Source organism: Pezoporus wallicus, unplaced genomic scaffold, assembly GCF_028554395.1.
Source record: "Pezoporus wallicus isolate ANWC-B61680 ecotype Strahan unplaced genomic scaffold, APGP_CSIRO_Pwel_v1 scaffold_7107, whole genome shotgun sequence".
Taxonomy (NCBI): domain Eukaryota; kingdom Metazoa; phylum Chordata; class Aves; order Psittaciformes; family Psittacidae; genus Pezoporus; species Pezoporus wallicus.
The window spans coordinates 7655422-7678855 of record NW_026642114.1 but is presented as its reverse complement, the minus strand read 5'-3'; the positions used below and the strand labels follow the sequence as shown (position 1 = coordinate 7678855).

General features: G+C 41.1%; 1 protein-coding gene across 1 annotated transcript in view; it reads left to right on the top strand.

Annotated features, from left to right (window-relative positions):
• Positions 1 to 1955: 1955 nt before the first annotated feature.
• Positions 1956 to 23434, top strand: part of PDE6D (phosphodiesterase 6D) — a 39310-nt gene continuing 17831 nt past the window's right edge. The window contains exon 1 of the mRNA XM_057427387.1: positions 1956 to 2068. Within this exon, the coding sequence (XP_057283370.1) occupies positions 2019 to 2068 (50 nt within the window). The 5' untranslated portion in view covers positions 1956 to 2018. The remainder of the gene's footprint in view (positions 2069 to 23434) is intronic.

Below are 23434 nucleotides of genomic sequence, written 5' to 3'. Positions count from 1 at the left end.
CCAGCGGCACCAGCTTCACCCCGTGTAGGCGTGCACCTCCTGATGCCTCGGGATGCAGTTCTGGAGTCGGTTCTTCCTCTCCCAAAGTCCCAATTCTGATATGTCACTGGAGAGAAAATTAGAACCTGGCCTCACCAAGGGGAGAGCAGACAGTGAAAGTGGGTACTTCTTGTTTTTATCTTTATCTTTCATAAGTAAGCCAGTTTAAATAAAAAACTCTTGGGAAAAGAGGTACATTAAGACAACACAGGACCTTACCAATAACCCACATAATATGCATTATATTCAGAAATCATACACTAGGCTAGATTTAGCCACCAGGATTAGGATTTGGTCCCTAAAGTGTCTGTAATCATTTTACTTGCCAGTAACTTGAAGCAAAATAAAATCAACTGTTGGCACCGTGGCTATGTTAGAGCAGAAGCGTCTGAATATGACTGAATGGCCAGTGGCTCCAGGGGTAAGCTAGGCAGTGTAAATGCTAACGTGGTCCTGGATGCAGTTTCATTCTTCATCTGTGTGTGCTTTCACCATGCTTCATCCATTTATCCTCACCTTCCAGGCTTGTGACCCCTGCAGCTGCCAGCATGCATCTCCAGAGTGTGGAGTGATGGGAGCACTGAGGCCCTGCTGAAGAATCTGCCAAGCTGTTCACACTTCCCAGGGTCCAGAGACTAAGCTGCTCACTGGACTCTCATCTTGCACCCTGGCCAGGCAAGGAGAGATATCTGCATCTTTGTGGTTGCAGATAGACAGTTTTACAACACCTGTCATCAAGCATGGGGTGGGATGAAGCTGAGGCTTATGAAACCATCTCCCAGTTATGCTGATCTGCAAAAACACTAGCTCTCTTATTTAAACCTTAAGAGAATAGCTTCTAGGGAGGCAGAAAGCAGGCTGGAGGCATCTCCTCGCTTTCACTTCTCAGTCACACCTGCCAGAGATGTGAATGCAAAGGTGAAGTTTCCAGTACCAAGTGCCTCCAAGGGATAGTGAGGCTTGCAGCAACTTTCTTGCAGGTACTTTGGAAAGACAATGTACTCCAGGGTGTCATTTGTGTTAATGCAGCCAAAGGAGTTTTGAGAGGAGATCTCAGGGTTTTGGTCACTCTCCAAGTTATGGTGTCACACTTTCCACTGCTTCTTGTGCCAGGAGTAGTCACAAGAATTTTATGCTTCAGCTATAAGCTCTTTTGTGATTTTTCATAAGTTAAGAAATGAGAGACCTGTGCTTCCCTGCACACTAGGGTGAATTTGGGAATTCTGAGATTTGGACAGAAAAATACAAAGGTCCCAACTCTAAATTCTGGAAACGCTCCTATCCCTGTGCTAGAGAAGCCCTTCAATGCTGCAGGAGTTCCCTGCTATGAGATCCATTTGATCTCTGGATCTTTCCTCTCTGAGGAGCCTGAACAGAGGCAGGATTGAGTTTCTTATGTCTATTGTGAACCAGCATGTCACACTTCCACCTGGCAGGCTCTTCTCCCACACACAGCCATTTGTTTCTGCCTTTTTCAGATTGGCTTTTTTTCTTGCTTGCCTTTTCTCCCATCAGTCTTCTTTAGTCACTCTTCCTTGGATAGCATGCAATTACACAGCCTATCTAAAACCCAGGAAAGGCTCTTAATAAAAGGTATATATATATTAGCATAGTGTATCCCTGGCACTCTGCCCAGATTCAGAAGGATCTGTTCATACACTTTCAGACTGATGGTGTGGAACCAAGCATGAATCACATGTATCAGGGAAATAAATACTACCTATTTTTATTATTAAGATCTCTTACTGGTTATACTGGCAGTGGCCTTGTCCTTATGCATTAAGCACAACCTTTAATAATGTTCATGTTCTCCTCATTTGTACAGCAGCTAGTTTGGAGGCTAGTGGAGCCAGGAACATACTGATGGCACCTTGATCATTCACTGGTCCTGTTGAGCCTGGATTACAACTGCTGAAGGCCCGCGCAGCCAGGCCAGACCGGCCCAGCCCTGTCCGCCCGCGGCGCGGAGCGGCAGGACCATGTCGGCCACGGACGAGCGGGCCAAGGAGATCCTCCGGGGCTTCAAGCTGTATCCTCCCGGCGGGGCCGTGAGGCGGGAGGGAGGGACCCGGACGGGAAGGTGTGGGGGGGAGGGTTACGGGTGTGTGTGTGGGGGGGGGATCCCGGGGCCTGAAGGGGGTTGCCATGGAAACGCCTCCCTATGGCGTCCTCCCCTCCGGTGGCGGGAGGAGGGGGGCGTCCTTCCCGCCGGGCTGGCACCGGCCCGGGGAGGGGGGACGGGACGGAGGCCACTTAGCGCTGGGGCCTGGCTCTCGGCCCTGCTCCACTGTGAGGTTCCGGTGGGGGGATGTCCCTGTCGTGGCGGTGGCAGGGGGCCAAAGCCTCCATCGGCGTGGCGGCCGCCGCCGCTTCCCCGGCCCCTACCCCGGCCCCTACCCCGGCTTGCCGGAGCTGTCCGCCGGCGGCTGCTGACGGGCGGCCCGTGGAGACGGGCAGGGTGGGAAGGCGGTGGCCGCTGAGCGGAGGGACTCCCTTGCCTCGGCAGCGAGGACGGCTTTAGAGAGGGCAGGTGAAGTTGCTCGGCGGCCGGTGCCTTCGGTCCCAGGAGAATCTGATCTCTTCCCCTCTGGCCTGCGCTCTCTGCTCGGAAAGGAAATACCTGGTCTTCAGGTCCGGAGGCAACTAAATACCTTGTTCCTTTTCATACTGCTAGGTACTGGCACATGTCATGTCGGTCATACAATGTCTTTTATCACTAATGCTTACATACGCTAGGTGTTAATGCCTTTCTGTACAGTTAATTTCAAAACTTCATGTTGTGGCTTTCAAAAAAACACTCTCATTTCTTGTCTGCATTGTCTGAATATAATGCTGATGGAATGAGAGATCTGAGTTTAGAAGAGAAGCAAGATCTGTGTGCACCCTTCTAACCCAGGATTTCAGCAAAGTAGAGAAAAGTTCAAGCCAAAAGCCCATGTTCAAACTGTGGGTGGGTGAAATATAAAGCTCCTATATTTCACTGTAGTTGATTCTTCTAAGCTTGGAAGACAAATGTGAGCTTGCTAGTTTGACCTTTAGATACCAAAAGATTGATGTTGGTGTGTTTTTTTCCTTTTTTACAATGAAGAGGACAGAAGTGAGCAGAATACCCTCTTGATCTAATACTGTTATTTCTAAACATCTTTTTTTCCCCAGCAAGATGTTCAGAATCTCTATGCCAGATGTAGCAGGAGCTAATTTTCTAAGTTGGATTTAGACAGATAGCTACTATCAAAATATAAGCAGATGCTTTTCTTGACTTTTGAATCATTGTTCTCTCCCACAGCTGTTAGTACCACATCTGGTTCCTTTGCTTCTGCGCTAGTGTTATTGACAGTTCTTTTTATTTATGAAGATTAGTATTTTAGCTGTCAAAACATGATTTAAAACCTTTTGTGCTGGCAATTAGAAGAATAAGCTTCTGACAAGACCAAACATGGCTGTTGGTTGAAGTGAGAAGTGCCTGGCAAGTTAAGCCTAGAAAACAAACTTCTAAATGCTTATTGCATGTGTTTGTATGTAGTCTTTACTGGATAGGAGAATTTACATTAAGGCCTTTGTCCAGCTTTGGATTAAATGACCCAATTTGTTGTTTGTTGGCTTAAGCAGAAAATGCTTTTCTTGCTCTTTGAGAGGGAAGGATATTAGACAAACCTAAGGTAAACTTCTATTATTTCAAGCAGCCATAGCATGGACAAAAAGCCATAATAGAAATACCCTGCAGTTCCATGTTGAAGTACCTCAAGTTTAGTCTTCCTTTGCTTGTTATTGGGAAACAAACAAACCCCCAGAATAAAAAAATACTGATTTTATTTTTGACAGAAGTTTTTAGTAAAGCCTGACTGTGCTTCTCCACAAACAGGCTAGAATACTTTGATGGTTGCCACAGGGGCCAGGTAGTATGAAGTCTAAGAAACAGGAATCTATGCATTCCTTTAATAATCCAGAAGAGCAGCTAAACAGATATTCCTCATTTGTGAGAGGAAGCCTTGAGACACTGCACCATCCACCCAGGAAGCTACTCATGCCCAGATGTGACCATTCTCTGTTCAAGGCAGCCATCAGCTCAGACTTCCACTTCCTTTTCTGAGAGTGAGCATGTATTCTAGAAAGCATTACATTTAAAAGAGATGCTTTATCTTCCACCCACTCTGCTGCTGTATGTGCTGATTTAATTTACTAGTAAGAAAAACATATTCTGAAAGGCCATTAAGTTTATACTTTGAGTACTTGAAGTTTTCCTTCTGCTCCCAGGAGGAAGCGAGTTCAACTCCACCAGCTTAAGCACACCCTACAAACTTGGCACTTCAAACTGAACTTGCCTTTAGCGCAAGAAACCAACACAGTGTTACACCTAGGGTCTGCATGTATTAGATTCCTTGTGTGGCAAGATCAGTTGATGAGGCAGAAAGCCTTGTTGGGGAAGCAGACTTTCAAAATGCTTGCTTGAACATAGGAACAGGCACTTTAGCTGGAAATCCGGCTCACATTGAATTATCAAAGTTTCCTCAAACAAATTCTGCTTACTTATGGTTCCTGAGAAGAGGTTAATTACAAGCTTTCCAACTGATTGGGGTATGCTGCTGTGGAAATTAAATTACAGCCCAAATCCACCCTCTAATGCAGAGATACACTTTCCTTCCTCAATGACACTAGTGCAGAAATATGCTGTGGCTAGTGTCGCAAAACTCAAGCCAGAAACATTTACTCCCCCCTTTCATGGACTTTGCTATTTTAAAAGACTGAAACCAAAGGAAAAATATTTTATGCTTGCTGGCAAATGAGCATATTCATTATACGTTATTACACTTGTCCAAAGAATTTTTATAGCACCAGTTAAACATTGAAGATTGACAGTCCAGTAAGTATAGTGTAGCAAAAGATTGAAAGCAGCCAGCAAAAGCTTCTATAACTTGTCATTTCTTCAGAGACAGTAGCTGTTCACAGAGCTTGTATGTTCATCAGCTTGCTGTTTTGAAGGCACTCACCTGAATAGCAGTTGTTATACTTAATATCTAAAGGTAGTCTAGCACTAAGGAAATGGAGACTTGTTGTTTGACTGATAAGTAATATCAGTTCAGTTGAAACTGAAGATTATTTTCTTTGGAAAAATTAGCAGTCTTATTTCTGCAGGTATTTATGCACAGATGGTCCTATAATCTCAAATGCATGAAATCTGGTAATGCCTGTTTCTCTAGAAGATGGGACAGTTGTTCTGTCAAGCCACAGAATAGCATTTTACTTGACCCTGACTTACCCTTTCAAGACATTCTTCAGGCTTCATTCTGTCATTATCTTTAGAGTTAGTGTGTACTATTAAATGTATTTTGCATCCTTTTTCAGGTAAAAGTAGCACTGATAACACATTTCCCTAACAGTCAAAATTCAGTGGGGTTTTCTTGATGGGTTCTCCCACCATCCCCCTTGATAATTTGTGGGTTGCCTGTTTATCTTTGTTCCAATATGAACTAGCATAGTTTTAGGCTTTTTTTAATGAACTATGTTCACTATTATCTTTGTTCCAATATGGGCTAGCATAGTTTTAGGCTTTTTTTAATGAACTATGTTCACTAGAATGAGGACACTGCAGACAGTTACCCTCTTTGGTTTGCCAGCATTTGGAAGCATACATGCTTTGATTTCTTACATAGCATACATGCTGTAGATTAGAAATATAGTCATAGTTTGCAACAGCAGATTCACATCCAGCTTGAGGGACAACAGTTTAGCTTCTTTATGCAGCTCCTCTGTAATGTTTCAGCCAGAACAGCAAGGAAGAGAAAACCCAAACAAGTCAGTTGGGTCTCATAGCATAGTTAAGGTGCTAAGTCTCACCTCTTAACATATGAGTAAGCACATCTGTTTTCCACTTTAAATCTTACAATTCAAACAAAGTATTACTTGTTTTATTTGCTTTAGTACAGAGGAGGCTCATCAGAATTGGATCTCCATAGTGTTAATTGCCTTATGGATATTTATAAGTTTAGGATAATGGACTTCCATTTAAGGCTATGCAATATATCTTCCTGTACTTCAGAAGTCTCCCAAAACAAATTAATATGATGAACATTAGCATGAAGAGACATTAACTATAGGTCACAGTAATTAGGAGTTATGAAATTAGTATTTGTAGTTGGTATAAACAAATGCCTGTAGCTCAGGCACTCCAATATTTGTAGGCAAAACTTTATGTTAAAAGCTGTCCTAGTTTGTGGAGTCCTCAAAGTTCTCTGTGCAACATCTTCCTAGCTCCCAGAGTTTCTTCCAATCCTCACCACTGGTTTTCTGTCTAGGAAATAATTCTAGCAAAGCATTAACCTCTTAGAAAGATGGATAGAGCTGTAGTGTAAATATTCCAGGAACCATTAAGAGCTTCTCTGAATTTTATCTTAATCTGCAGACAGACTTCTACTTCCACCTTCTACCTGTTTTCTCCTGTACAAACAGAAAGTGTAGCGGATGGTAATCTTGCATATCAGTTCCTAAGAACAGCCACAGAAGTTTTGAACTAGTTTGATGTAGCAATCAAAAGTTGAGAAATCCAAATGGAAGCTCCATCAAATTGAGTTTCCAGTTTGTTAGTCCAGTAGGTCTTTAGCTGCTTGTTTACTTGAAATACTTATCTGTTGCAGCTTCTACAAAACTAACAAGGTTGCAGCTTTAATTGGCTTTAAAAAAAAAAAAAAAGAAAAAATCCCCCTTGTTTTAAGGTTTCCTCAGATTTCAATTTGTTTAGACTTCTCATGATGGAAGAGAAATATGAATCGTCAAATTAATGGGTTAAAAGGAGACACTGTCCAGCTAAAAGTGGGAACTGGGCAGCCCAGAAGCTGAGCAGTATACTCTGTAGAGAGCCAATGCACTTTTAAAACACTCTAGAAAACATGAGTTTGCGCTCCCTTATCCATCTTTCTGGTTTCTAAAAACTGTAATGTTCTTCCATCTAATGCATATAGTTCCTTATTGTATCATATGAAAAGGAATGGTCTTTTGTTCTTAAACTTTACCATTTTCCTGTCTACAAACCTTAGGGTTACAAGTGAGAGTTGTCCACATTCCCAGTTAGTCTGACTGTAGAATAGGTTCCCACCCTTGCAGTATCAAGAAGTCTTTGTTTCAAAGCAGCCACAGTTTCACATAGAAGCTTTAGCCAGGTTGTACTGGGTAGTTAAGTAAGTGTCACTGTGGTCAAGGTACCTTTACTGTATCAGCGTTTCTAGCATTGATGGAAATTCTGCAATACATGATAATCTATATAGGTCTAGTATGCCAAAGAGACTCATCAAGTCTCTTACGCGTAAGTCACGAGCCATAAACCTGCAAACAAAACAGGAACAATTTTACCAGGTTAGGTTTTACCTGCCTGGTTCTTCAGTGAGAATTAAAAACTTCATGTCCTCTACTTGTGAACTTTAATTGAAAAAAGTTTAAGTATTTAATTATGATTAAACAGTGATTTGCATCATATATATGAATAATATATATGATATATATATATATGACTGAATGAGCTACAGTCAGTTTTCTGCATTTCAAGTTTAATGTAGTCCCCTGGCAGTGTTGGAAATGGTGCTGTGTGCCCTTGGCAGTGAAAGGGGAATCAAGGACTCCACCATCAGAGGAAACAAGTGATCTGCCAGGTGCTGTAGAAAATACATCTAACACTGATTTAAAAGTGTAAGTTCACATTGAAGTTCTGGATTTCATTTTAGTCAGCAGTATTACCTTAGCACCTTGTGGTTAGAGTTTTATTCTAAGACTTATCCTTTCATCTCTCCAAGGCTTACCCATCCAGCATTTCACTAGAATTATGGTTTCAGTATTTTTAATTGCTTTCGTAGTGCTGACCTAATAAGGTACCTAAAATAATGCAGTTGTCATTAGCAAAATTATTTCCCTTTATTTCCTTTATAACATGTTAAGATAATGCAAGTTACTCTTTGAATCCTTGGAAGACATTTGTGCCTTATGCCTCAGCTATTGTGACAGAATTTGAGTTTCCACACAGCAGAACATAGCAACTTAATCCATCAAGTGAGAATTGACAGAGCTTCTTCCCCACCATGTACCTTCACAGCCAACTTGTAGGAAAAAGCTAAGTTTACACAGATGTAGGCAAGCTGAGGAGGCATCTAAAAAACCTCAAAGATACTGTTCTGAATAGTATTTTTTCTTATACAGACATCTGATGTGTCTCTTGTGTCTCTGCAAAAACAATATTCTGTTAGCTAAAGCAGTCTCAGCATGCAAGCTGATTCAGCTTGCTCTTCCATGTTTATCCCTGAAATTGAGTTGATCCAGAAAGTATGTTGAGTCAAAATTTTACAAGATAGCAGGCTACTGTACTCTGACTTCTGCCTTTGACTTCCACAATTTATGCAGTATAAACCTCTTCTATTTCCCCATCTTTAAGCTGGGAAATTAAGGCAGCTTCAAATTAGAGTGCAGACGCTCCATTAAAGATAAACCAATGCTTTGTTTACATCTAGATAGCCAAAGTTTGTATAGAAGTACAAGCTATGCCAGGTTCCCAGATACAGACCAGTAAGCAGAACATACCATGATTTATTAAGGTCCACCTGGCAATATTAATTTTGTCTTTTTCTGCATACTAGTATAGCAGGATTTATCACAACTTAGTTCTGTAAGCACATGAAAGGTGACTTTGTTGCTCACACATCTTAAGGAGCAGATCATGTATTTACATTTGATGTGAAAGAAACTACAGTAGTGAGCACTGAAAACAAAAGAAACCCCATACCACCATTCTCAGGGCTGCTTTTCTATTCTGGGCCTGCATCAGGAGCACCCATAGAAAGAAGAGCTTTGGCATCTGGGTAGCATCACTCTCAGATCAGTGTTAAGAACAGATGAGTTTTTTGAGGTAACACTTATTGGGCCTTAGTATAAAGTTTCCAAAGCCATTTCATTTGATATCTTGTCCAAGCACATACTGTAAACTCTTAGGAGGCTCTGTCCAGAAAACACGTGACATTAACTGAGTTTCGCGTAAACAGTGGAAACCACTTCTCAGCTGCATATTGCTAAGTCCTAGTTGACAGCCTGGATTTTCAGTTGCAATTGCGAACTTGAGGGTCCATTGTCAGATTTCTCCTGAACAGGGTTCTCCCTCTGACAGAAATGTTAAGTATAGAAGAGAGACTTAAGGGAAACAGTATCAGATTAATTCAGCCATGAGTGAACTTTTGAGTTGATTATGTTCATAACTAGAATATCAGGCAGCATCCTTCTGGAAGAATGGCAGGCTTAGGTAAAAAGCAAGAAAAATATTTTTTTTTTATTTTCAGTCATCCCTTGGGATAACAGTGCACAAAAGCATCATGTTAAATTCATCTACTCATACTGAGAGGTTTGCCTGCCTAACTAGGAGCAGTATGGCCTTCCATTAGAGAAAATGAGGGTGCAGGGAATTTTACTTTAGTAATTCTATAGAGGAGTATTTATATGGGTCAGTCTACATGCTACACTGTTTACATAAATTTCATCTGCTCTGTGGCAAGTCAGAAGCTCATCTGGTTCTTGGGACCACTGATTATATCCATCTTTTCCTAATTATTGTATCAAGAAAATTGGGAGGATCTTACACCGTAGTCACCAATGAATGTATACCCCACATAAGCAGATTGCCTGCCCTCATGCCTCTTTCCTCCTCACTTCAGATGACTTGATCTCAGCCCTTCCAAAAGGCAAAGATCCAAAAAACCAGAACTTGTAATCAGGGACAGTCTGCTGGGCAAGCAGAGAGTTACCATCAAGTCACTTCTGTTTGGAAAGTCAAATGAAATTCTGGTTTTAGGAGACAGTGAAAAAGTGGCTATTTGTATTGCTTTAACTAAAAATTATTTCTGTGTATAGGAAAAATCTTAGAGACCCTCACTAAAGACAAACTATTTTCCATACATCTGTTGGCATGGACTGCTGCTGCAAGCTTTGTACTTAAAGGCAGTTCTACAACACCCCCAATTCATTTTGAAGGAAGAGGTTTGCAGAGAGGATAGAATCACCACTGTCCCCATTAGTGTAGCTCCACTACAGGGTGGAACAGACCCATCTGGAGATTGCACACCAAGAAATGCATACTAACCTTTAATGCAGAAGGATCTTCTGGAGATAGGTATTTGACTTCCAATTATAAAGTCTTTAAGGTAGACTCTAGTGCGTTAGAATGCTTAGCTATTTGACTTCATTCTGGTAAAGTTACTTTCTTGTCCATACCACTGAAACAACCTCATTTTCAGATTTACTAGCTGAGCTGCTCAAATGAGCACTGCAAACTGACATCTGTTGGAAGGATGGTACGGCCTGGCACAAGCAATCCAGGAGGTTCCTCAATTGTGTAGAAGACAACTTCCTTCTGCAAGTAATAGGGGAGCCGACAAGGAGAGGTGCCATGCTTGACCTTGTGCTCACCAACAGGGAAGGGCTCGTTGGAAATGTGACTCTCCAGGGCAGCCTTGGATGCAGAGATCATGAGATGCTCGAATTTGAGATCCTCAGGACAGTGAGAAGAGCATGCAGCAAGCTCACTGCCCTGGACTTCAAAAGAGCAGACTTTGGCCTCTTCAGGAACCTGCTTAGTAAGGTTCCATGGGATACAGCCCTAGAGGGCAGGGGGGCCCAAGACTGCTGGTTGATATTCAAGGATCACTTGCTACAAGCTCAGGAGTGTTGCATCCCAACCAGAAGGAAGTGCAGCAGGAGGGCCAGGAGACCTGCTTGGATGGATAAGGAGCTCCTGAGGAAAATTCAAATGAAAAAAGAGGCTTATAATAAGTGGAAGCAAGGACAGGTGGCATGGGAAGAGTACAGGGATGTTGTCCAGGAAGCTAGGGACCAGGTTAGGAAAGCTAAGGCCTAGTTAGAATTAAACTTAGCTGGAGGTATTAAAAATAACAGGAAGGGATTCTACAGGTATGTAGCAAATAAAAAACAGACTAGGGAGAATGTAGGCCCCCTCAGGAAGCTCTCAGGAGAGCTGGCTACACAGGATTTGGAGAAGGCTGAGGTTCTGAATGACTTCTTTGCCTCGGTCTTCACTGCCAAAGGCTCTGACTGCACCACCCAAGTCTTGGAAGGCAGATGCAGGGACTGTGAGAATGAAGACCTTGTGCCAACTGTAGGAGAGGAGCTGGTTCGAGACCATCTTAAAAATCTGAACGTGCACAAGTCCATGGGTCCTGATGAGATCCATCCGCGGGTCCTGAAGGAGCTGGCGAATGAAGTTGCGAAGCCGCTGTCCATCATATTTGGGAAATCATGGCAGTCAGGTGAAGTTCCCAATGACTGGAAAAAGGGAAATATAACCCCCATTTTCAAGAAGGGGAAAATGGATGACCCGAGGAATTACAGACCAGTCAGTCTCACCTCTGTGCCTGGCAAAATCTTGGAGCAGTTTCTCCTGAAAGGCATGCTAAGGCACATGAAAAACAAAAAGGTGCTTGGTGACAGCCAGCATGGCTTCACTAAGGGGAAATCCTGCCTGACCAATTTGGTGGCCTTCTGTGATGGGGCTACGGAACTGATGGACAGGGGTAGAGCAGTTGGTGTCATCTACCTGGACTTGTGTAAAGCATTCAGTACTGTCCCACATGACATCCTTGTCTTTAAGTTGGAGAGACATCAACTTGATGGATGGACCACTCGGCGGATAAAGAACTGGCTGGATGGCTGCACACAAAGAGTTGTGGTCAATGGCTCAATGTCCAGCTGGAGACCAGTAACGAGTGGTGTCCCTCAGGGATCGGTGTTGGGACCAGTCTTGTTTAACATCTTTGTCGCTGACACGGACAGTGGGATTGAGTGCGCCCTCAGCAAGTTTTCCGATGGCACCAAGCTGTGTGGTTCGGTTGATACGCTGGAGGGAAGGAATGCCATCCAGAGGGACCTTGACACACTTGTGAGGTGGGCCGATGCCAACCTCATGAAGTTTAACCATGCCAAGTGCAAGGTCCTGCACCTGGGTCGGAGTAATCCCAGGCACAGCTGCAGGTTGGGCAAAGAAGAGATTCAGAGCAGCCCTGTGGAGAAGGGCTTGGGGATGTTGGTCGATGAGAAAATGAACATGGGTTGGCAGTGTGCGCTTGCAGCCCAGAAAGCCAACTGTATCCTGGGCTGCATCAAAAGGAGCGTGACCAGCAGGCTGAAGGAGGTGATCGTGCCCCTCTACTCTGCTCTTGTGAGACCTCACCTGGAGTATTGTGTGCAGTTCTGGTGTCCTCAACATAAAAGGGACGTGGAACTGTTGGAACAAGTCCAGAGAAGGGCCACGAGGATGATCAGGGGACTGGAGCACCTCCCATATGAAGACAGGCTGAGGAAGTTGGGGCTGTTCAGCCTGGAGAAGAGAAGGCTGCATGGAGACCTCATAGCAGCCTTCCAGTATCTGAAGGGGGCCTACAGGGCTGCTGGAGAGGGACTCTTCATTAGGGACTGTAGTGATAGGACAAGGGGTAACGGGTTAAAACTTAAACAGGGGAAGTTTAGATTGGATATAAGAAGGAAATTCTTTCTTGTTAGGGTGGTGAGGCACTGGAACAGGTTACCCAGGGAGGTTGTGAATGCTCCATGCCTGGCAGTGTTCAAGACCAGGTTGGACAAGACCTTGGGTGATATGATTTAGCGTAAGGTGTCCCTGCCCATGGCAGGGGGGTTGGAACTAGATGATCTTAAGGTCCTTTCCAACCCTAATTATTCTATGATTCAATGAAACCTCCCGTTTCCCTCAGAATGAGCCATACTAGCTTGAACCACTTAAGGTTAAGGAGCAGAGACCTGTGATGATCAAGTAGATCAGGTTAGCAGTTTTACAAACAGCTCAACTGTTAGATTTGAGGGAGAAAGTAACAAGCAGCTGGAGAGGGCTGTGAACAGCAGTCCAGTCCAACTGTGCCATGCCCATAGCCTCTGCTTAAGTCAGATGAGCTTGTTCTCAGGACACTCTCACACTGTCTTCAACATTCAGCTGCAACTCACCTGAGGAAGCTTCTCACATTACCATGCTTAATTACCCTTGCAGCACCAATTCTAAAATCCTAGCTTAATGTTATTATTTGAGCATTTAAGCATCACATTGCTATGTCTGTGGTCACATATCTTCTTTAAAATAAGAGTAAATGCATTTAAGATGATTTTGGTACGGTAATCATCTTTTCTTCTGCTTGTTCTTTACAAGGGGTCTTTAGCATTACTGTGCTGTGTGACTTGTCCAGTCACTAGGCAGTCACAAATACTGACCATGCAGTAAGTGCTGTTAAGAGACTATTCTACTGCAGCTCCTGTTATGAGGCAGACATAGGAAATCATTGGCTGAGAATCCCATGCATCCTTGCAGAACAAACACATGTTAATTTTAGAATACCTTTTCCAGGAGGAAGAGAAGCCAATAAAGTTTGAGCTGTTCATTTATGGCACCCTCATTAATCCACAAGGAACCGTTACAGTGACACTGTTGCCATAAAAATGCAGTATTTTAACAGCTCCAGGAAACAGTTGTTTTATGTGCTTCCCCCTATAATTTCTTCAAAGGGAACTGCATTATATTAGTGTAACACTGACCTTAAAGCTTAACTTCTACAGAGAAATCTTTAGCTGCATACAAAGAAAGAAAAAAAAAAAAATCAGTTCCCTGGTTCTCCTAGCACTCTCCACTGTCATTAGAATAAGTTCCTTAGGGTTTTAAACAAAACAAAAGACCAACAAAACAGTCAAAAGGCACTTTAAAGTAGCCTGAACTGGAGTACTACTTGTAAAATCAAAACAGATTCCCCAAGGAAAGTTGTTAGTTACCACTTCAAGCCTCTTGATGTTACTCAGAGAAGAGAATCAAAACTCCCTTCTCACCACATGAATAAACTCCTTTTCCCTGTCTAGCAAAGTAGAGATGAGGCATTAACCAGGCAGCTATAGAGCAAATCTCTACCCCTCCAAGACCTCAAACTATAGTACCCTCATTAAGGCCCTCTTTCTTATTTAAATAGAGCCCTGCCTAGTGGCCGGGTGAAAATTATGGTCTCTTGCATTTATTTCACTGAAAAAAGATTCCTGGTTTTCCTAATTAATGTTTGCACAAGTCCCAGTTTTGCAGGCTCTGAAATAGTAAATACAGTGACTAGGCAGAGAAATGCTTGCAAAGGTGCAAATTCAAATGAATAAAAACTATAGTTTAATGTAGGTGCACCTGTAAATGGTGCAGATATTGCTAATTATGTAATTTTTGAGCTTTTTATATATACCTTCACAACATTGGCATTCACCATAACACAAATGTTTATGAAGTTCACACTTTGAAATACCATAATAATATGTTTAAATTGTAGTATTTGTATTAGCTGTGGGAAAGTCTAGCTTTTCAATAACTAAATTTCTGTTAATTTTGTTATTATTAACTAAATTGAAAAAAAAAAACGAGTTGTGAGTTACACCTAATTGCATTATTTATACATGCTGCTGTTTTCTCAGCAGAAATAAGGTATTCCATTGCTTCAGCTGAAAAATATATTAATAGATTTTTATTAAAATTATAAAAATCAGATTTAAATACTCTGGAAATTTAACATACAGCTACAAACTTCTTAAAATAATAAACATAAAAACTTAGTATAAACATAGCTGTAGATTTTATTGACAATGAAAGATACAGGAGCTGCTTGGAAGTAATAGAGGCCATTACTTTTTTTGTCATTTCAGTGGGGATTTCATTATTGTATCCCCACAGTAATGTTCTTCATCTGAATTCCAATGTGCGCTAAAGCAAAGAGGTGCTGACTTGGGCACAGACCTCCATCTTCAAGAGATCCCCTGGTGACATGCTCAGAGGTTCACATCAGTATAGTTCACATTAGTGTATGTGTAGAGGTTGATTAACATACAGCATTCAGAATCAAATACTAGTATTTTACCTATTCTAAACTCATTTGGAACTGATTTTTTTTACATTTGATTTCCATCTTTTGCTGTAGTGCTTTTCCAAACAACTTTTTCAGACTGCTATACTGTCTAACACTGTATAAAATGTTGGGATGATTAAATTGTCAGATCACAAATCCACACTGCAAATTTAAGCACTTCTCATGTTCTAGTAGGCTTCTAAAAAAAGCATAGTAATTCTGGTATGGAGTCCTTGTTTTTTGAGAGTTCTGCCTCAATCTATGTAAATCCCCTTTTATTCCTCTGCCTCTGCTTTCAGCAGCCTCTTGTCCATTATAAGATTAGTCTCCTCACGCAAATGCCAATCGTTCCCTCCTGACTGTCTTTTCAGTTTTGATTCTCCACTTGGTCTGTATGCTTCAGTTTTCCTCCCTTCCTCAGAAGGGAGCAGATACTGAACTTGTTTTCCTTGAATAATCTTGGTCCTGTCAGTTTTAAGTGGAAAACCAAAACCAGTTTGTTGCAGCATGTGGTCCTACCTGCACAGTGCTCCAGAGATATAACTACTTTAGTGGCTCAGATCCATGACCCTTTTTTCTCTTGTCCCTTTGAGAACTACATCTGACTCTCACTGTGGTTTTGTTCTGTGAATTGAGAGGGACATTGATGTCCACCTAAATGTTCACATCCTTACTTAGTCCCTCAGTTTGGTGTTGTGTTCGTAATCAGGTTTTGCCAGTTTATCTCTGGAAAACAGGGTAGCTGGCAGTAAAGGTGCTCTTCATGTTTAGTCATGGAGGTCCTGGCTGTAAGGGGTGTATTGTAGCTCCAGTGAAATTCACACCAGTACTGTCTACATGGAGTGTATATCCAAGGTCCCATTTAAGCTAATGCCAGGAAAGGGTGGCTTGTTTCCGTGCTGTGCCACATCAGCAAATAGGACATTGGCATTTGTCATTGTGGACTTGATGAAAGTGCTTGTCATAGCTATTTCTCTGGCTGATTTGAATTTTTATTTTGTTTATTAGGTGAAGAGTGTTAGCGCCAGGGCTAAATACTGTTCTACTATAAGATCTTAGTAAGATTATATCCCCTTGTGATTCTCTAATTACATTTCAAGGATACTTAGTTGCTTTCCCAGAGAACCTGTGGTGATCTCTAGATGTATCCCTGGTTACAGAGCAATACTGGGTTGAAACAGCAGGATATAAGCGGCAGGTGAGATACTGTGTGGCAGTTGAATGTGCAGAGGTTCAAAAAAGCCTGAAGTGCTTTGCATAAACCACCTTTAGTAGAACTCAGTGACTTCTGTCGTACTAACTCACTCAAGTGGCATGTTTATGCTGGTGCAGATATGCCAAGTATTGCTATGGCACTGAACAAAACAGTAGAATTGTGTTTGGCTGGTATTATTTTTGCTGCAGTAGTTAGTTTTCACTTTTGTCATAAACACAAATCCTTGTAGACTAATTAACAGATGCACTGCAGCAGCAGCAACGCTTGTTTCACCTTTTCCCCGAAGGCTGCAGTTGGCATTTGCTTTCAAAGCGAGGTAAAGAGTATCTTTCACAATTTCATGCATTTTTGTCATTTTTTAGCAGTACTTGTGAGCAAGGGCATACGAGCACACCTGGAAAAGGAAGTTCAGTTGTCTGGCCTGTTTTCCTGAAGAGTGCACAGAGCTGTAATCCCACCTTGAGGGAATATGCATCATCTTTGTGCCAGCTGGCTTGGGCAATATGAAACTTGTTGGTGCCAGGAGTGTTTGAATGGGTGTAGCTACACTGTGTAAATGTACTGCATTGACACAAACCAGTATCTACACTTTTCTTCCCAGTGTCAAAGAAGAGATTGCTCTGCTCTTGCAAGTAGCTCTAATCAAGATAAAACTCTATGACTTATGTACTTAAAATCTACTCCAGTTTAACTATTTCTGCTTTATTTCCCCATTGTGCATACTTTTATCCCAGAATGAATGTGCCCAGTTCCAAATCATAGAAGTCACTTTAGAGCTTTGGAATTAGACTCTCTTGATGCAGAATAAGAACAGCCAGGCAAGGGTTAAGTAAAGCATAGTTAGCTCTTAAATTCACTCTATGCCTTAATCTGGATTGGCTCCTATGCATTGACAAACTCCTAATTAATTCAATTGCTGGTGAAAGGTACTGTTTAAAAATTAACATTGTGTTGATAAGGTATGGAGGAACAAATTCTCTTTTGGTAGAGCAAGGGGGGTTTAGACAGAGCCAGTGTGAGAATGCAAGAGGAATTCAGTGCTTGATCTTTATTCATACCTTCTCTGAGACTGCCAACAAGAATCTCTTAAGTGCTCCCCTTACTGTTGATTGTGGTGCTGTGAACACCTGCCTGTTAACAATTAGAATAAAGCTCACATGCTTATTTCCTGGAAGGCAGGAGTTATCAGGTATAATGACTGTAGACTTTATTGATCTGATGGGGATTTGGTGTGCTAATGGTCTAAAGTTTCCACAGCCAAATAAAAATCCTGGAATCCCTCAAGCCCTTTGCACAAATGAATTCTTCCTCTTCTACAGACATCTCCAGAATCAAGACGTGAAGACTGAGCTACAGATTTTCCCTAAAAGTTTTTACAAATTGTCTTTTTCAGTAGTAACATTTTGCTTTGTTCTGTATAGTCTCACTTGACAGTAACTCTCAAATCTCCCCTGGCCTACTTTCTGTTCTCAGCAGCACAAGTTAAAATATGCTCTTCAAGACAGTTTTATTTCTCCTCTTTCCTGACTCCCTTGAAGATCAAGAAGCTAATCAACATCCACTTTATCAGAAATATAGAAACTTAAGGGCAGGACTTTCTCTCTAGGGACAACTATCTGTCTCTCATTCAAAAGAGGTGGGTGAACTGCTCTTGATGTGAAAGAACCCTACTTTCATATACCAAACACTCACCAACTGTGTAGGATTGCTGGAGAACAACAAATTACCACTTAAGAATTCTTTAAAGTTATGGCTCTTGAAGACTTCTGTGGTAGCTGCTGTTGCTTCTATATCCAGAGTTAAGGATATCTGCCTTCCTGTGCATGGAGGAGTGTTTTTAGGGCCAGCTCAGAACAGGATCTCACCCCAGTGATAATGCAGTGGAATGGAATATGTATTTGTTCTGTGTGGAACGTTTTAAGTAAAGAGTATCTGAGAGAAGAAATCAAGTTAGCAGGACTATTTCCTTTGTGAACTCTCTAATCACCTCCTTAATGTTAATTTATGGCAGTATAGGAATGATTAATAGGAGGCTTTATAAACATAGATGCCTACATAGTACATATATCGTGTGTGAACTATGTGGTGGTGATCTTTGACATGGGCAGCAGTCCAAAGAAACAGTAGTATGAAGAACCAGGTGTTGTTGAACTGCTGACATTCAGTGATGCTACCATTCTGTCCCTTTTTATCCTTGGAAATGGAATAAATAAAAGTTCTCTAAAGAGAGGAAACCTAGTTGAGCTGCTTGGCATACAGGCACAAAGAATCCAGAAGAGTTTTTGCACTGTTTGGGATGGCAGCATAGTAAAATAATGAGGCTTGGAATTAGAGCTCTTTTGGATTAATAAGGAAAGCCTTTATGCAAAATATTGCTGTAATTGCAAGCTCATGTTCTGATTGCCTTACTGGGGAGATGCATCCTCAATAGCATCTTTGTCTTGCAATGGGAAAAGATAGAAAATAAGCAATTAAAGCAGACTAGTTTAAATGAAAGACTGTTCAGATGCCACAAATCTGAGCATTCAGCTGTGCACTTCTAGCAAAGATTGTTAGTTTTTCTATTAAAAAAAAAACCTAATTTTGTGCTGCTGTGTGTACTTGCCTTGTAGTAAGGCCAGACTACTGACAAGAGATAAATTTTCTCTTTTTGTTTTAACTGTGATCTTATTTTTTTCTTCCCACTTCTCACCCAAAAGCAGTCTCTTATGAATGTGAGTATAGAAATGAGAGGTTAATTACTTCTTTTATGTTCTTGGGTATACCAATTAATCTGTAAAGAAATAATATAAAATCTGGTACTGGTCATTTCAATAGTAGATGGACTTTGCCCTGAATGTGTATCAATTGACATTGCTGCAGTATGTCATGGTAGTTTATTTATCAAGCTTTATGAAAATGAAAAACAAACCCCTTGCTCCCTAGCTCATGGTCTAAGTGCCAGCAAGGCATGGGTAAGTCCACCATTAAATCTGTATCTCCCAGGAACAGAAGATCCCCAGGGAAAATCAGCAGACATCTCTTATATAGTGATAATGTAATATTCAAAAGGAAATTGTTTGGGTTTATCCTGTAATACCTGCTCATAACAGCCATCTAATGTTAGTGGAAGATTGACATTATTCAGTCATTTAAATGCCAAATCTTTATGGCAAACTAGCAGAGATTTTGAGTTAAATCTCAAATACTCTTGCTTTTTCGTTGTGTGTGTATGTGTGTGTGTTGCTTAATCTCCCTGGCCAGTATAGAGGATGTTGTGATCTCCTCGTTAAAGACGTCACACTGAGAAGATTGTAGTAGAGGAATAAATAGAACAAGTGTTAGGAAGCCAAGCAGCTCATCTTGGTTGAACTAAAATGCACTCCACACAAACTGCCTTCCCCATAGGTTTGTTTCTTCTAACTTTAAGCAAGATTCAATTACCATTTTGTAAAGTATCTAGCTAGGTCACTTGAGGCTCTTCTAAGTACACTTGCATCCTTTTCTGAAATGTTGTTTTACTATTTGTGCAACTAAGTAGCTGGTAGGTTTTACGGGAAGTTGTTCCTATTTTGGAGAGAGCAGACAAGGACAGTGTCTCCCAAAGTGCGAAGAAGCTCAAAATTGAGCAAAAAAAGAGTCCTTGCCCATTCTCAGCTGCATCTGGTGAGGCTGGAGCTACTACAAACTTTTTCAAGTTAAGCTAGGAAAAGCTTGCTGCTGGAACTTAATACTTTTTTCCAGAAGTTTTTTTTGTTTTATTCCATGACTATGCTCAGACATTGTTCTGCTCTGATCCCAACAGGTTCTGAAAGAATGCAATGAAAAAAGGAAACAAGGCAAGATGCAACAGGGTGGATGTTTCCCACGGTGGCTGCCTGCTTGCTGTCCAACTCTGGGAAGCTTCAGTGGATATGGAAAAAGCTAGTCCCAAAATACAGTTCCATTACAGTGTAGGTCTATTCGTGGATCCTTGTAATAGGTGGCATTCATTTTGGAAGCATAGCCCTGCCAGGCAGGGAGAGTTTATTTTTAGTATTTTAACCAAACAGCATCAAGAATTGGCATTTTCTCTAACATTTAGACTAATGGCTCTGCCACTGACTGCCGTGTTCAAGGAGTCTGACTCTGAGGGTGTTGATGGAGTGTTTGGACTTACTTAAGCAAAGTATGTTTATATTGGTTCAGCTCTTCAGAGTTCTTTAGCCAGTAATCTCTGAATGTCATTCTGTACAAAATGGATGGTCACTTTGTACAAAATGGTGCCTGCCTGTCCCTGCCAGCAGTGAGCAGCCCTAGGATTTGTCCTGAGACTTTGTCCTTTCAGATTAACTGCTGACTCTGTTTTGCAAAATTATGACTACAGTTCCGGGAGAAGGCAATTTTGAGGACAATTTGAATACATGAAAAAGCACATTTTCATTGGGCTCCCTTTTGCATCTAATGAAATTCTGTGCAAGGAAACCTTGTATATTAAAGGGATGTTAGAAACTGTATCAAGGGCATCTCAAACTTTCAGAGTGGGGGAGATTTTTTAACTTAGCTCGCTACTTGTCATAAGGGAACAAAGAAACAACCTGTAATATTAAGCCTGACCCACATACTGGCTTGATTGAAGCGCTTTGAGCTCAAAATATGATTGAGTGTCCAGTAAAAAAAAAAAAAAAAGGAACTTAAGCATTTTCACAGGAACTCTGTTTGAATTAGTATGAATCAGGAAAGGAACAAATGTGGTATTTCCCCCCGTAACTCTCCTATTTTATATTTCTGGTGGCTTTAAGTTGTCTTAATGAATAACAATATTATTGGTAAGTTTCAGAGGTTTATTCATTTTCCTACCTAGAAGCATTTTGCTTCTGTTGTCAGAGCTAATATATCTATTTTTTTGTCCTGCTTAATATGCCATTTTAGACACTAAAAAATACTTATAATTCTGCAAGAAGTCATCTTTATTTCCTTCCTGCCCCCCGACTTCCATTAGTAATGTTTGGCAGTGATTCAGAGCCACCCTGCTTTTTAGTTAAGGTGAATGAGAAATCACCAAAAGCAAGAAAAACATGGAATGAAGGGACCCACTGGCACCAGCTCCATAGCATGTTTGCAGCAATCTATGCTACTGCACAGTCACTCCAAGTTAGAGTTTCCATTAGTCTTAGAGCACAGTTCCTGGCTGTCTAAAGAGAGAGGCAGTATTATCTACTGAAGCACAAGACTTGAAGCCAAACACCTCCTGAGATATCTTGCCTTCTCTTACCAGTTCATTGTATGGCTGTGGGCAAATCTTCATGCTTATTTCACAGTCTCTACAATTTGCAGTTATTAAAAAGCTACTTTGAGAACATTATTTGTAGTTTTTGATGTGCAGTGTAGTACTAGGAATTGTTTAAATTATTACTCACCCATCTGTAGTGTACTGCCTATTCAGTGAGACATCCTGTCTTTCTAGTTCATTTATAGGATTTGTCTCCTGTCTGGGGTAGCCCAAGGTGGATGATATTGACAGTGTGAAGCTATACAAACTGGTAACACAATGACTCAGTTTGTGCCAAAGCCCCATCTCCCATCAGTTTCCAGTCTGTAGATCTGTACTTAGTAGTACATGATATATTAATACCTCCAGTAAATTACATATTCTTCTAAAATACATGAATCTGATAAGCCTGTGGATTATCAGAAGTAGTCTTTGGAGCTCAATAGGCTAGTGTGCTAGAGAGCTCTGTAAGAAGAGACATCAAGTGAGGGAATAAAAAAGAATTAAACATTTTTTGGGGGGGGGAAGCACATAGTCACAACATAAGCTCTGGCAGTTGGAAGTCATTTAGGCTTTTTGTACTGTCAGTTGCTTATTTTACCAGAGGGACACTTTCAGACGAGATGTTACTTGGAGTTCAGAGGACAGATAATCTGAACAGCAGGGGAACCTGCTGATGCTCAGCTATGCCATTTTCTATAAACATCACTGCGCACAATAGAGAAATTACTGCAGAAGCCTTCAAGGAACAAAGGCGTTGACTGGCCACAAACAGTGCTATATAAAACTGCCTTTTAAAAGCCTTTTAGGTCAGGGTTTTTTTCACTCTTCACACAAGACTACAGGTTATTCAAGTGAAACTGTATGAAAATGCCAGCTAAGCAGCCATGTTTATCCCATTAGAAAATTTGGTCAAAGAAGTCTTTGTTCCTCTGCTCAGGTATGTGCCCTGTCAGCATGGAGAAGTGTGAAAGTCCTTTTATACGTGTAAAAAAATTCAACTCCTACAGTGTTGCAAAATTGACATGAACTCAAGCCAAGCTTTCTGTTACAAGCAAGCCAGTATAGTGCATATTTTAAAGCAATTGAATAATGCTGTAACATAAAGAGGCATATCAAGGTTCAAAATACCTCATTCCGTTAAAGCTAATTTTGCTGCATGACTGTGGTGACATACTGCATTACAACTCTGTAAAGAACAATAGGCTGCAGTGATTTACCGGGAGGTAAATTCCTCTGAGGGCTTCTGGTTGCAACCTCATCTATGAAAATGAAGTTATTCACCAGAACCCCTTGACAGATTATTTCCATGAAACTCCCTCTAGTTCACTTATTGAAGAGAACCTTGAAATATTATCATAATAGTTCAGCTGTGTTGAAATGATTGAATGTTTGAAGTAGTTAAGACTGTTGTTTCAATCGCTGAATCACTTTCAGTATTCACTTACAGAAGGGAAAATTGTTTGATGTGCTAAAGTTAAAAGTGGGCAAACTTATTCCAAATTGTTTGGGGGTTTAAAGCATTTAACTTAGTTTTAAGCATTGTGGATAAAAAAAATCTATCCAGCCGTATTTGAATTGCGGTATTGTTCTTTTAATTGCCTTTTGTTATAGGTGAGGCACCTTCTGTAAGGAGGTCCAGTGTTTTATGTTTCAATTGTACTTTTAATTTCCCTTAAGTATGTGGTGTCTCTCCTTAGTTACATTCAATTTTGTTCTTTCCATGAGCTACAAGCAGCCCACTTTAAAATTATGTGCTGATAAAGCCCTATGGATTTTAAAGGTCACATTCTTTTCTTGTGTGAATACATCATTGCCATTGATTCACCTGCTGTTTCTGCAAACTCAGATATTACTGATGACATTAATTATGTTAATACTGGAAGGGTTCTTAGCATGAGCTCAAGCTTTTCTAACATGCTAATTTTTGAGATCTATTTAAAATGCAGGAACAGTGGGGAGGAGCTGAGTTTCACACTGGAAAAGAGAAAATAATTTTCTTTGTGCAACTCATGTTTCTGAAATGGTTCTGCAAGCAATGAT